The 12,411-nt window shown below is 38.4% G+C and overlaps 1 protein-coding gene across 1 annotated transcript; it reads left to right on the top strand.

Annotated features, from left to right (window-relative positions):
* Nucleotides 1-1,214: 1,214 nt before the first annotated feature.
* On the top strand, nucleotides 1,215-8,513 carry CUNH1orf52 (chromosome unknown C1orf52 homolog). The gene is made up of 3 exons (XM_054566919.1): nucleotides 1,215-1,527; nucleotides 2,164-2,362; nucleotides 7,233-8,513. Exons 1-3 carry the CDS (start codon nucleotides 1,252-1,254, stop codon nucleotides 7,304-7,306), a joined length of 549 nt encoding a protein of 182 aa, XP_054422894.1. The 5' UTR covers nucleotides 1,215-1,251; the 3' UTR covers nucleotides 7,307-8,513.
* The last annotated feature ends 3,898 nt before the right edge of the window (nucleotides 8,514-12,411 follow it).

Here is a 12,411-nt window from a genome sequence, read left to right as displayed (position 1 = left end):
ACGCAATATTTATTCATCATGTACTCAGTGTCAGGCACTGAGCTGGGTGCTAGGAATATATAAATGAACAAAGCATAATCCAACTCCTCTCAAGGAGCTCAGACATTGTGCTATAGCCCTGCAAAAGAGAAGTCAATGTGACATATTCTCTGCCCCCATGGAGATGAGTGTGTTGTGTAAATGCACAGGCATCCTGAAGTGGAGTCTGTGAATGTTTGCACTGATACCAACTTTATCACTTTTCATTTAGGTATCATTCCCTCTTAGTTCATCAGGAGAAGTCAAGGATTTTTAGTTTCCATGATGAGTAGGCACATGGTGATGTCATTTACTAAGAGGAAACACAAATGCAGAAGTTACATGGAAAGACAAGTTACTCATCCTGTAAGTGGGTGTTTGAAACCCCAGCAGGATGTCTCTATGTCAAGTTTAAGAGCCATGTGGAGGTTCCGTCCAGGGTTTGGAAGAGAGATTGGGGCCGGAGACCCAGATTTGGGAGTCAAGAGTAAGGTAGTTAATGCGGTAAAAAGGGATGGGCTGACTTGTAACTTTGTACCCTGTAGAAAAATTTCAAGTGTTGCTGGAAGATGGTACACTACGTAGGGAAACACCAACGTTTAAGGGTCATACAGAGCAAAGCAGGCATGAAAGAAGAGAAACCTGATGAGAAACCAGAGAGTTTGGAGGACCCCAGCGTGGTGGGATGCAATCCGGTAGGAGTTTCGTCAGAGAGGGGGTTCAGAGTGTGCTGGAATGTCAACCAGGAGAGGACTCTGTCTGTTGCTTGATGAGTCCACGACCTATAGAGGTCTTCCAAGACAACTGAGGACAGCACACTAAGTGATTTTTTTTTTCTTCCTATTTTGAAAGTGAGATGCAGCAGGGTTGGGGAGAAATCCTGGTTTTCTCTGAGCAAGAGCTAAAGTGAGGTGGCAGTGGAAAGACAACTTTCTTAGATTTTCGGTGCCTTTCATAAACTCTTACTGAATGCTAAAGTTTGGTTGGGACCCCTCACTGAGGGCGCCTCCTCAGTGCACCTTAGACAGGAGTGAGCAAAAGGTGCCCCTGCTTGAATACGCATGGTTTCTTCAGCTTCAGTCCTTCCGCCGGGGGAGCAGTAGTGCAATAGAGCCGCCAGGGGACGCAGTCCCCTAGATTATCGGCGAGACGCGGGGTGGGGCCAGCCGCAGGGACGGACCTAAAACAGCTTCCGGCTTCCGGCGGAGCCCTCGGTCTTCGCGCATCGCCGTCATGGCAGCCGAAGAGAAGGATCCTCTGAGCTATTTCGCAGCTTACGGGAGCAGCAGCTCAGGCTCCTCCGACGAGGAGGATAACAGCGACCCGGAGGAAACCAGTCGCAGAGCTCCGGATCCGGCAAAGTCGGCGGGCGGATGTGGGAACAAGACGGAGAAGCGGCTGCCTGGACCTGACGAGTTGTTCCGGAGCGTGACTCGTCCGGCCTTTCTCTACAATCCGCTTAACAAACAGATAGACTGGGAGAGGCACGTCGTCAAGGCTCCTGAGGAGGTGAGGTCCCCGTCCCCGGTTCTCGATCTTGGTCCCGGCCTCCGCCCCCTTCCTCATGAGCCGCCTCCTGGGGACCGGAAGTCCGTGCCCCCACACGCAGTCACCCCCTGCGGGATGCCGCACCAACCCTTCCCATCTCCAGCCCTGGGGAGCCCGGGCCCCTTCCCCCAGCCTGGTGGGTGTCAGATCAGACCCGCAGCCCCAGCCCACTCGTGAGGAGACCCAAACCTCCGCGCTCGGTGCCCCGACCTGCGTGGCCAGGACTAACGGTGGTGACTCCCCCGCCCCCCCGCTGCAGCTTCTCCCCGAGACCCCTTCCCTTTGACGCCGAAGTGCCTGCGGTGCTGCCTCCAAGACAGTGTCTGCTGCAGCCTCCTGAAGGGGTCAGCCTTGGCGTAGTATCTCTGAGACTGGATTCTTCTTTGGTAACTAAAAGTTATTAGCTTTATTCATATAGGGAACCCTTTGGCTTTTCACTTAACAGTATTGTGATTTTGATGGAAAAAAAAATGTATCTTTAAACTTAAAAGACAAGTCATCCTGAACAATAATCGAACGGCAGGGAGGTGCATGTGCCCATACCGATGATAGGAGCCTCGGTTCCTCACAGTGCTTCTTAATGTGTTTGCTTAACAGCCTCCAAAGGAATTCAAAGTCTGGAAGTCAAACTATGTTCCACCTCCAGAGACCTACACTACTGAGAAGAAACCTCCTCCTCCAGAGCTGGATATGGCAATAAAATGGTCTAACATATATGAAGACAATGGTGATGATGCCCCACAGAACGTTAAGAAAGCTAGGCTTCTCCCAGAAGGGGAGGAGACAGTGGAATCAGGTAAGAGCCAGACTCCGGCGGTAACACCCTTTGGTCCCTGTGATGAGTTTAAGAAGCTCTCGATAATTAGTGAATGAAATCGCGAGTTAACAGATGGATTATGATGGTCTTTGAATATTTTTTACTGTGTTTTTGAAAAAGATAGTATATAGTCAGCCTTGAAGCTCTCATATCTCAACCAGTAGTATTTGCTGTGTTTTAGAAAAAGATCATAAGTTATTCAGGCTTTAAAGTGAAATCTCTGATATATCAAGCAGTAGTTTATATGTGATTTGTGATGCCTTATTAGAACAATATGAGTTAATTTATGGTTTCTTGTGATTGCAGCTGTGAAGACTTCATTTTATATTAAAGGAGTTGTGCTTTAGAGTGAAAATTGGTGTGACAAAATGAATTTAACTGAGGGTTACTCTGTAGTGATTAAAAATAGTAATAGGAAAATAATGACTTAGTTGTCTTGTCTTTATTTGTAATATTATAATTTTATCTCTTACTTGAACTATAAGTAATCACAGTAATCTCTGCTTCCACACTTTATCCCCCAATTCCACCTTTCACACTGCAGCTAAGGGTCACTTTCTAAAAATCATACATGATTATATAACTCACCTGCTTAACACCCTTCGTAAACAGCATAGAGGCAAAGCCGCCTCTGATAGGCTCTGCTTTTCTCTTCACCCTTATTTCACATGGCCTCCTTTCTAGGACTTCTTAAGATCTGAAAATTGAAAACTGAATAGACCGTGCTATTTTATAGTTATATGCCTTTCCATATATGTTGCACCTTAGTCTGGAGTGTTCTTTCCTTCCTCTTTGGCTAGTGAACTCACTTATCCTTCAAAATCCAACTCAAAAAAAATCTCAGATATCACCTCCTTTTAATTATTTGCTCCTCTGTACCTTGTGTGTTTTAATGCTGTTGATTGCACTTACCACCTTTTATGTGATTAGTTCTAAGTCTGTCTCCTTTATGAAAATGAGTTCCTTAAACAGCAGGGTGCAGGTCTTATTTATGTTTGTATCATAGTTTGTAGTATACATGTACATTTTAAGTATTCAGTGGACAGTTGTTGAATTGGACTAAATATTTTGGACTTAAATTTTAATGAAAAATTGTATCATTTTTGTTAAACAGATTTCTGGCCTTCCTGTAATACAAGGGCAACCTACCTAGCTTCTTTTACAGTCATGCAGAGAGTTTTGTTTGTTTAGAGAAAGGGTAACTAACTGGTGGTTCTTATTCCACATGGCTTTTTCATTTCTTTCACTGATTTCCCAATGTGGATTAGAAGTTACTAATTAAGGCACATTTTCAGTAAATGGCATCTTTTTGGAGGTGCCAAGCAAAGGGGGCATTTAAAATACCTCATATTGTGTAGTATTTTATATAATTAATTTTTAAAAAACACTTTCACATAACCACTCTTTAATCCTTATTATGCCAAGGAAATGTGGAAATGAGAACTCGTGTGACTTGTCCAGCATCACAGAATGGCAAGCTCTAAGATAGGTACCTTCACAAATTCAGGTGGTTCAAATGGAAATGATGTATTATTACACTGGAATTTAGTTTCGATGTCTTTCTAGCTAGAGTGCTTGAGAAATATTCTATAGGAAGAATGGCATTAAGGCCACTAGAGTTGATATTCTAACTAGGATGCCATAGGCAGCTGCAGTCCTTTGTTCCTCTGTGGAAAAGGTGAGGATTGTATATCCAGGACAAATGGAAAGAATTATCTCCACCCCCCTCTTCCCACCTTGCCTATTGAATTCAGATAGAAGGAATTCCAAATATTTTGCAAATAATACTGCTATTGCCATAGATGATTTCTGACCTTTTGATCATAGGACATTCCTCCATCAGAAGGTAAATGTTGTCAATATTAAAAAAACAAAAGGACCAGTTTAAAGCTGGATCACAAGATTAAAAGATAATGCTGAAATCCTCAATTTTGACTTTTAATATTGGTTATTGAATATAACTATCCTCTTTGTGTAATAAATACCTTCCTTTTTGAATTGATCTTTTTTTTTTTTGCCATTTCAGACTTCCATGTCACTATAAAATCAATTTTCCTGACATCATTTTTTACCTTTTGTTTAAATCCATAAAATATCTTGCATTAGAAGCCCCAAACTCCTAAATTATCTGAGTTTTTAAATTATCAAATTACTTTTCCTCCCATTTTTCTGCCCTTTTGCCCTTTTTACCAGTTAACTTCTTCCAGATATTTCAAAAAAGGAGATGGGAAAGATTCAAAACTGGTCACTGAGACTTGCTACTTATTAGCACCTCTCCTTTAGTGGTTGTAAAGTATAGATCAGTGAGCCTGCCTTTAGTTGTAGCTTTATTAATATGTAATTAATCGTGAAAGCATAGCTGAAGTAGCAAATGCTCTTTTTTAATTTAGAAAATTAATAATTTAAACTTATTTCCATCTAGTGGCATGAATTCCATAATAGAAAAATTACCTTCTTACTAGAGCATCTATAATATATGACAGAGGGTAGTAAAGTGAATGAATGAGCATTTCAGGGTTTTGGAGTTGTTTTGTTTAATCCTGTTCTGATATTTAAAGCAGTGCCTTGTAATGTCAGTAGATGGCATTAGCTCTTCTGTTCCAGTCACTTGATAGGAACTTGTTTTTCCAACCTCAGTAATTTGTGTTTTTGTTATTGTTCAGTAAATGTACTTGTAACAAGTGTTAGATTAAAAGCAGAAGTGTCTTAAGATCATCTTTTTTTAATAGATGTTAACAGATTTCCTAGAAGAGTTAGAAAGTAATATTTTTATTTTTTATTTAATCTTTATTGTATTTTTCCCCCATTATCATTTAGACCCCTTATACCCCCTCCTCCCAGCAATCACCACATACTGTTGTCCATGTGTCCTTTTTCGTTTTTGCTCAATCCTTCCCCACCCTTACCTTCCTGCCCTCAGAGCTGTCATCTGCTCTCCATCTATGAGTTTTCCCCCATTTTCCTTATTAGTTCGGTTTGTTCATTAACATCTACATGCAAGTGCAATTATGTGGTATTTGTCTTTCTCTGACTGGCTTATTTCAACTTAGCATAATGTTCTCCAGGTCCATCCATGCTGTTGCAAAGGGTAAGGTTTTCTTCTTTTTACAGTCGAGTACTATTCGATAGTATATATGTCCCATGGTTGTTTTATCCACTCATCTATTGATGGACACTTGGGCTGCTTCCATATCTTGGTGATTGTAAATAACTCTGCAATGAACATAGGGATGCATATGTTCTTTTGAATTCGTGTTTTGGGTTCCTTAGGATACATTCCCAGAAGTGGGATCACTGGGTCAAAAGGCAGATCCATTTCTAATTTTTTGAGGTATCTCCATACTGCTTTCCACAGTGGCTGCACTAGTCTGCATTGAAAGTAATTTTAATCTTTACGTGTCTGAAAATAATCTCCAAATTCAAGCATGATGATAATTAAACTCCAATTCAAAAGCAAAGCCCTTGGTTTATTTGAGCTGCATGTTATCTTAGTTGTAGAACAAGTATTTTTGTTATACATAATGAACTACTGATTAAAACTTTTGTTTGTAAATTCCTGGGATAATTTGTTGAGCTGAACTGTGTTTCATCCTGTCAACATAAATACATAATGCTTTATGAAATGCATGAATAATGTTTCCATGCTGTGTTTGAAGATGAATGAAGATGAATCACCTGCTCTTGATACTAATTATTGTCCATATCAACAAAGGAGACACAGTTAGCAGAAGGAAATTGAAGGCTTATGGTTTAAAATGTATTTCCTCTGTAGTTTGTGATCTTATATCAGTGGCTTCTCAGATTTTTTAATATGAAGGATACTTTAAACATCAAAATATTTTATTTATAGACTACCATGTGATTGTTGAACGGTGAGTACCTATTGAACAAGAAAATAAAGTCAGAAGTACAATTAATTCAGTAATGTGCTTAAAATAAATTTTTATTTTATAAATCATAACATCTTCTACATGTTATTTATTCCATCTATATGGAGTTCTAAAAACAAAGCCACACATTTGTTCGGAGAAATTGGAAATTAGCAGCTGGTCTGTGCTACCCTGCATTTTATTAAAACATGGATATTTTAAATTGAATAAAAGGGTCTGCTTTTTCTTTTTTGACATTTATATTGGAAATTTTCTGTGGCTACAAACATTAATAGTATTTATGAAAAGTTATAAAGGGCACAGTTTAATGTAAGATTCTTGTCCATCCTCCCTCTTCAAAATTCTTCACAATATGATAGAGGGAAGATGCCAGCTTTTCTGTTACCATTGGAATAGTCTCACCTTCCTTGGAATGGGAGAGTGAGGGTAGGGGGAGTAGAACTACCTATATAGGACAAAATTGAAAACATAGTTTTCTAAAACATCTACTTGCGAGTGATTTATTTTTTAACTGCATAATGTACAGGGCCAGAGAATAAGGTAAGGAGGGTGGTAGTTTGGCAGAGAGAGAAAGCGTATTGGAAGGGGAAGAAGAGCTGATAGCCACTTAAATAACATGGTTAAATTGTTTTGTTTTTTTTGTAAAATAGACAATATCTTCCATTTGTGGAAAGTGTAGGTTATATATTTAAATACACATAATGTGTATTCTGTATAATAGATGGGAATAGCTTTTTCAGAACAAACTTGATTTTATTTTAAGCTACCTTAATATAGCACTGAAGTCTGTGAATTTTGTATTACACAATTGAAAAAAAATTCCTTATTTTTACTTCCACTTTAAAATCAGTTCTAAAAATTAGTTTTTGGTTTTTTACTGGAAAACTGAAACAAACATTAGTGTTTTAATGCTTAACTCTGAAAATTACTGATTGAAACTCTTCCTTTTCTGTTTAAAGATGAAGAAAAAGATGAGCATACTTCTAAAAAGCGCAGAGTAGAACCAGGAGAACCGACAAAGAAGAAAAAGTAGAAAACAGCAAACAACAAGAAATTTTGGACTGCAAAACTATTGAAATGTTTTTTTGACAGATAAGTTGATATTGTAAATTATTATGAAACATCATCCTCATGAAAGTACATGAATTAACTAATAAGTATTGCTGCAGGAACTTCCCACTGTAGAATTCACTTTTTATTTAAAATTTGTGTGTATTTAAAACTCAGATGGTGACTTGTGATTGTGAAGTTGACAACACTTGGGAGCTTTCTTGCTATCAGAATTGGTGACATGCTTTAAGCGTTCTGTCACATGTTGACATGCCAATGTCCTATGAACCTTTTATAAAGGAATATATTTTTAAAGTAAATATATTGTAACATACTGTGAACTTGTAGGGTGCTTTTCAACAGTGTTTGTACAGTGTAAATAGATCATGGAAATAAAAGTGCTTATTCAATATTACTGTTACTGCATAACATTAACATCTGAATATCTGTGACAAATACTCTCTTTGCCATGTGATGTTAGTAGTAGGTATTAGCATTTAGGGAGTGCCTCCTGTGTTCCGGGGGCTTTGTGCGTATATTATCTCTGATCTGCTAACAGCCTAGTAAAGCATGTGTTAGTAGCCTCATTTTATAATAAAGAGTGATTAACTTCTCCCAGGTTACACAGCAAGTGAGAAATTAATTTGGGATTCAATTCATGATATTTGAACTCGAAAATCGTCACACTAAACTACCTGTCCACCAGTCAATTTAGGAACTGCATTTGGTATCTCTTCCAGGTACTCTTGTGGTAGTTAGTGGAGCGCCTCTCCTCGTGTGATTGTTCATATTACTGCGCTTATCATACACATACACCTTACTTGTCAGTTTCCCTGTTAAATAGTAAGTTTTGCTAAAGATAATCTTCTACAAAGAGTTGTCAGATGCCTCAAATAAAAATACAGGACATATAGCTAAGTTTGAATTTTAGATAAACATCAAATAATGTTTTAGTGTAGGTAATATTTAGGACCTGTTTATACTAAAAATTTATGAGAAATTCAAATTTAAATGGGTATCTTGTATTTTTATCTGCCAACTCTATTTCTATGTGTTTACCCACCTCCTATTTTAGTGCTTTGCGTATTGTAATAATAAAATCAACAAGGTTGTAGTTAGGAAGAGAATCTTTGACTTGACTTACACAGTCCAAAATACAGTGCTGCTATTTGTGACATTTTGAACAATAAAAAGAAATACACTACATCAGTCTTTTCATGATTCTTATGCTTTTAAGAAACAAATATTAATTCTAGGGCACTGTGCATTTAGTGTATAAGAAAAAGGCTTTAGTTTTTGAGTTTTAAAAAAATGCCCAGTCCAGTTGTTTCTCCCACACTGGAAGCCAATGTTTGAAAAACTACATTTGTTAGTTAGGAACATGATCAACTAGATTAAAATTTGTAAGTCATTAAAAATATGTTTTGTGGAGTGAAGAACACAACAATATGATGGTTGCTAGTATATATCAAAATTACAAAAACCAGTTCTGCAGCTGCTTATCCCCTAGGTTTACAAATGTTTGAATACCAAAATTGAAGTAATTGTTAAAGAAACTTTGTAGAAACTTTAAGTTTAAGGTCTTTGTTTGTGAGCAGTTTTGAGGACTGTCCTATCATATACCAACGAGTAGCATCAGCTGGTAAAGCATGACCCCAGTATGACACCAAATTAAATTAACAGAATAATTGAGGAAATATCTATAGTCTGGATGCATGTATTGGTGGAGCAGATATCTCAAGGTACTGAAATACTACAAGGTAAAAAAATAACCATGAAAGCAAACCATAACCCCACAAGAAGAAAAAAGCCCCGCAAGCCACTGTCTGGAAATCTTTTTAACCTCTTTTTGTTCAACTCCCAACTTATACCAGGTAGTTCAAGACAAAACCAGAAGTCACTATACATCTGCCCCCAGGGGTGCTTTGAACCTCCTTTCTAGAAGGTAATGATGGAGGGGGAACAAATGGTTTTTTGGAGGGGTTGTGTTTTGATGTTTAGGACAGGTAGTGGCTACACTTGAGAGATTATTAAGCAACTGCTGGGAGTTGTGCACCTGTGAAATACAGGTCAAGCTAGTTTTAATTTGAAGGGGAAGAGAGGATTTGAGGAAGCAGGCTAATATTTTGGAGCAGTCTCATCGACATTTGTATCTTGGACTTCATTTCAAAATATAGCCAATTAATGAAAGGAGGAATGAACTTGTGTATGGATTGTTTCACCTTCCACAGAGACATCTTTGGTTAGAAAGAGGACATTTCACTTTCTACACCTGTAACTATATTAGAGCATGGAGCCTTCTCCCCTTCACAGATGTCTTGGGAACATGTTTGTTTAGGTGTCCATTTGGGTACTGAGGTAAGGGATGTTTGTTTCAGCTAGTGAAAATCCAGTGAAGAATATTACTAAAAATCCATATAGATGAGGAAAATCCTTTGTCCAAATTGCTTGTTAGAGAATCAAATCACTATTTCTGATTGTTTCTTCATTTTTAGGGTAAGGAAGTTATGTCAGTCATGAAGGACTTTCTGTTGTACAAGGATAAAATTGGAGAAAAAAAATTTGAGAATATAATGTAGGCTTTCGTGGGCCATGTTTTAAAATTCAAAGTGTAACTAGCCTTACAGGGTTTTATGAAAAACACTCTAAATGGAATCAGCATTATTAAGAAAATTGACTGCTTTTTAGCCATTAAAATACTAATACCGAATTATTTGCAAACTTGAAACGTTCTGATCTTAATTCTGTACAGTGCTTTTGAGTTCACAGAGTTCAATCACATAGTATTTTACTTTTGAGAAGCCAAATGAAGTAGGTTTTAATCATTTCCAAAAGAGAGAATGTATAATTAAAATATGAATGGACTAATGCAGGTTTGAACATGACCCACATATAAAACATGTTGCCACATGATTAAGTTAGATACAAAGCCCTACAAATACAGAGATTTGAAAATGCAATTATTTTTTACAGGTATCTGAATGAACTTAGCAACTCAATTCAATAAATCAAAACTGACAAATACAATCCACAATTGGACTTTCATATGTATCATTGATGGTATTTTGGATTTTAGAGTCTTGTGTTCGTACACAACTGCTCCCATTTTACTCCGTTATCACATAGTACAGAAGTCCCAAAAGGTTCTACGTGTTAACCGTAGAAGGTGTTAAGTTCCCAGCAAATGTTTTGGACTTTTCATTAAATTCCAAAGTTTTCTATCTTAATACCTTCCACTTAGTTTTCTCAATTTGAAGCACTGTATTTGCATTTTAATGTGGGGAGGGGGGAAGCTACCAAGAAACATTTGTGTGTGTGGCGCCTGGGGTGGGACTTTTTGTTTGTTCCGTTCATTGATAAGAACAATGCCTGCCACATGGTAAGCACTCAGTATGACGGCTAAACATTGATGGGAAGCTGAATTTCTCACCCCAGGCTTAGGGGTGATCCAGCAGAGGTTTGAGTTCAGTTTTCTGTCATTTTCAGTCAAAACATCCAAATTGATGTGAGACTTTTTCTCTCCTTTGATTTCTTCCAGGGCCCCATGCTATTCTGGTTCACTTCTCTTTATTTCCTCTGGCTCCTTCTCTTGCACCTGTCCTTGGATGCCAGCGTAGCTTATGTTGTTGCCTTCTCATTCTCCGCACTTGTTCCTTTTTTCCCCCTCTTTTGAGAGAGAAACATCAATTTGTTGTTCCGCTCATTGACGCTTTCATGAGTTGATTCCTGTATGTCGAGGATTGAACCTGCAACCTTGGCGTATTGGGACGATGCTCTAACCAACTGAGCTACCCATCTAGAGCCACACTGGTTCTTGATTCCAGCCAAGTTTCAGCCCCAGATTTGCATGTCCAACTGTATTTTCCCTTGGATCTCAAAGGTGCCTCACATTCGGGATGTCCAAAACCAAGCACATTGTGTCAAAACCCGTGTCACCTTCCATATTTCATTTCATGTCAATGGCATCACCCACCAACCTAGAAATTGGCCCTCTGCCTCACTTCCCATCACATAGGTTTGATCAGTAAGTCCTGAAGTTTCTCATTCTCACATACCTCTTAATCCAGCTCTAATGAATTGTTTACAATCCCCTAGACATGCTATTAGTGTCATAGTTCTGTGCCTTCTCTTGTACAATTTGCTTGGCCTAGCCCTTCATCTACTTAGTGAACCCCCATCTTATCCTCCAAGAAGCAGTTCAAACATTCCCTCCTTTATGTACTTTTTTTCTTTTATCTCTGGATCCGAACCTGTGCACATCTTTCCTCCATGGTCAGTACTAAATGACTAGGCAACATTTGCTGAGTACTTACCATGTGCCAGGCTTGTTCTTGGTGCTGTACATGTAGTAACTCATTTAATTCAATGAGGCATGGGATATGACCAGCCGTACTTCTCGGGAGAAAACTAAGGCGCAGAGAAGTTAAGTGATTGGCTCAAGGTACTAGAGCTAAGAAGGGCAGGCACTATGGCTCCAGGCCCAATGGGTCTCCGAGCTACACTGAAGGTGAGGAAGGAGCGCCCAAATGAGCCAGTAGATTGATTTATTAATTCTTGTCTGTTTCATTCAAAAAATGACTTACCCCTAGAAGGCGCTCACAATACAAATATTTGGATAATTAATGAATCTAAAACCAGTTCACCAGAAGTGCAGAATTTGTGGAATACACTCGAAACATCTTTCTGATAGATTAGGTTGGGGTAAAGGGAAAGTCAATATGTAAATATTTTAAGAGAATTTAATGCATATTTCAACAATAGCTTATTACATATGTGGAGTATTTCTAATTAAAAGTTTTAAAACAATAGGACTGAATATATCTCTGTCCCTCCAAAAATATATTTTAGCTTTTCAATTGTTTTTTTTAAAGTCTACCTTTTTTAAGCAAGTAGTGAGATAGCTTTAAGCCACAGATTTTGCCTCAAATTTCACTGGCTTTTCTCTAACATTTCAAATTATGGCTTGAATTTAAAATCACAGCACCAGGGCGTGGGAAGTGCCCCAGAGGTCCTGGGTGCAGCCTTCACATAACATACGAATGTCTTCTCTGTGATCTTTGCCTCTTTTTTCTAGGCTCATAGACAAGC

The sequence above is a fragment of the Pteronotus mesoamericanus genome, unplaced genomic scaffold, assembly GCF_021234165.1.
Source record: "Pteronotus mesoamericanus isolate MK-2021 breed Mesoamerican mustached bat unplaced genomic scaffold, CSHL_Meso_final contig_181, whole genome shotgun sequence".
NCBI classification, from domain to species: domain Eukaryota; kingdom Metazoa; phylum Chordata; class Mammalia; order Chiroptera; family Mormoopidae; genus Pteronotus; species Pteronotus mesoamericanus.
This window is presented reverse-complemented; position numbering and strand designations above follow the sequence as displayed.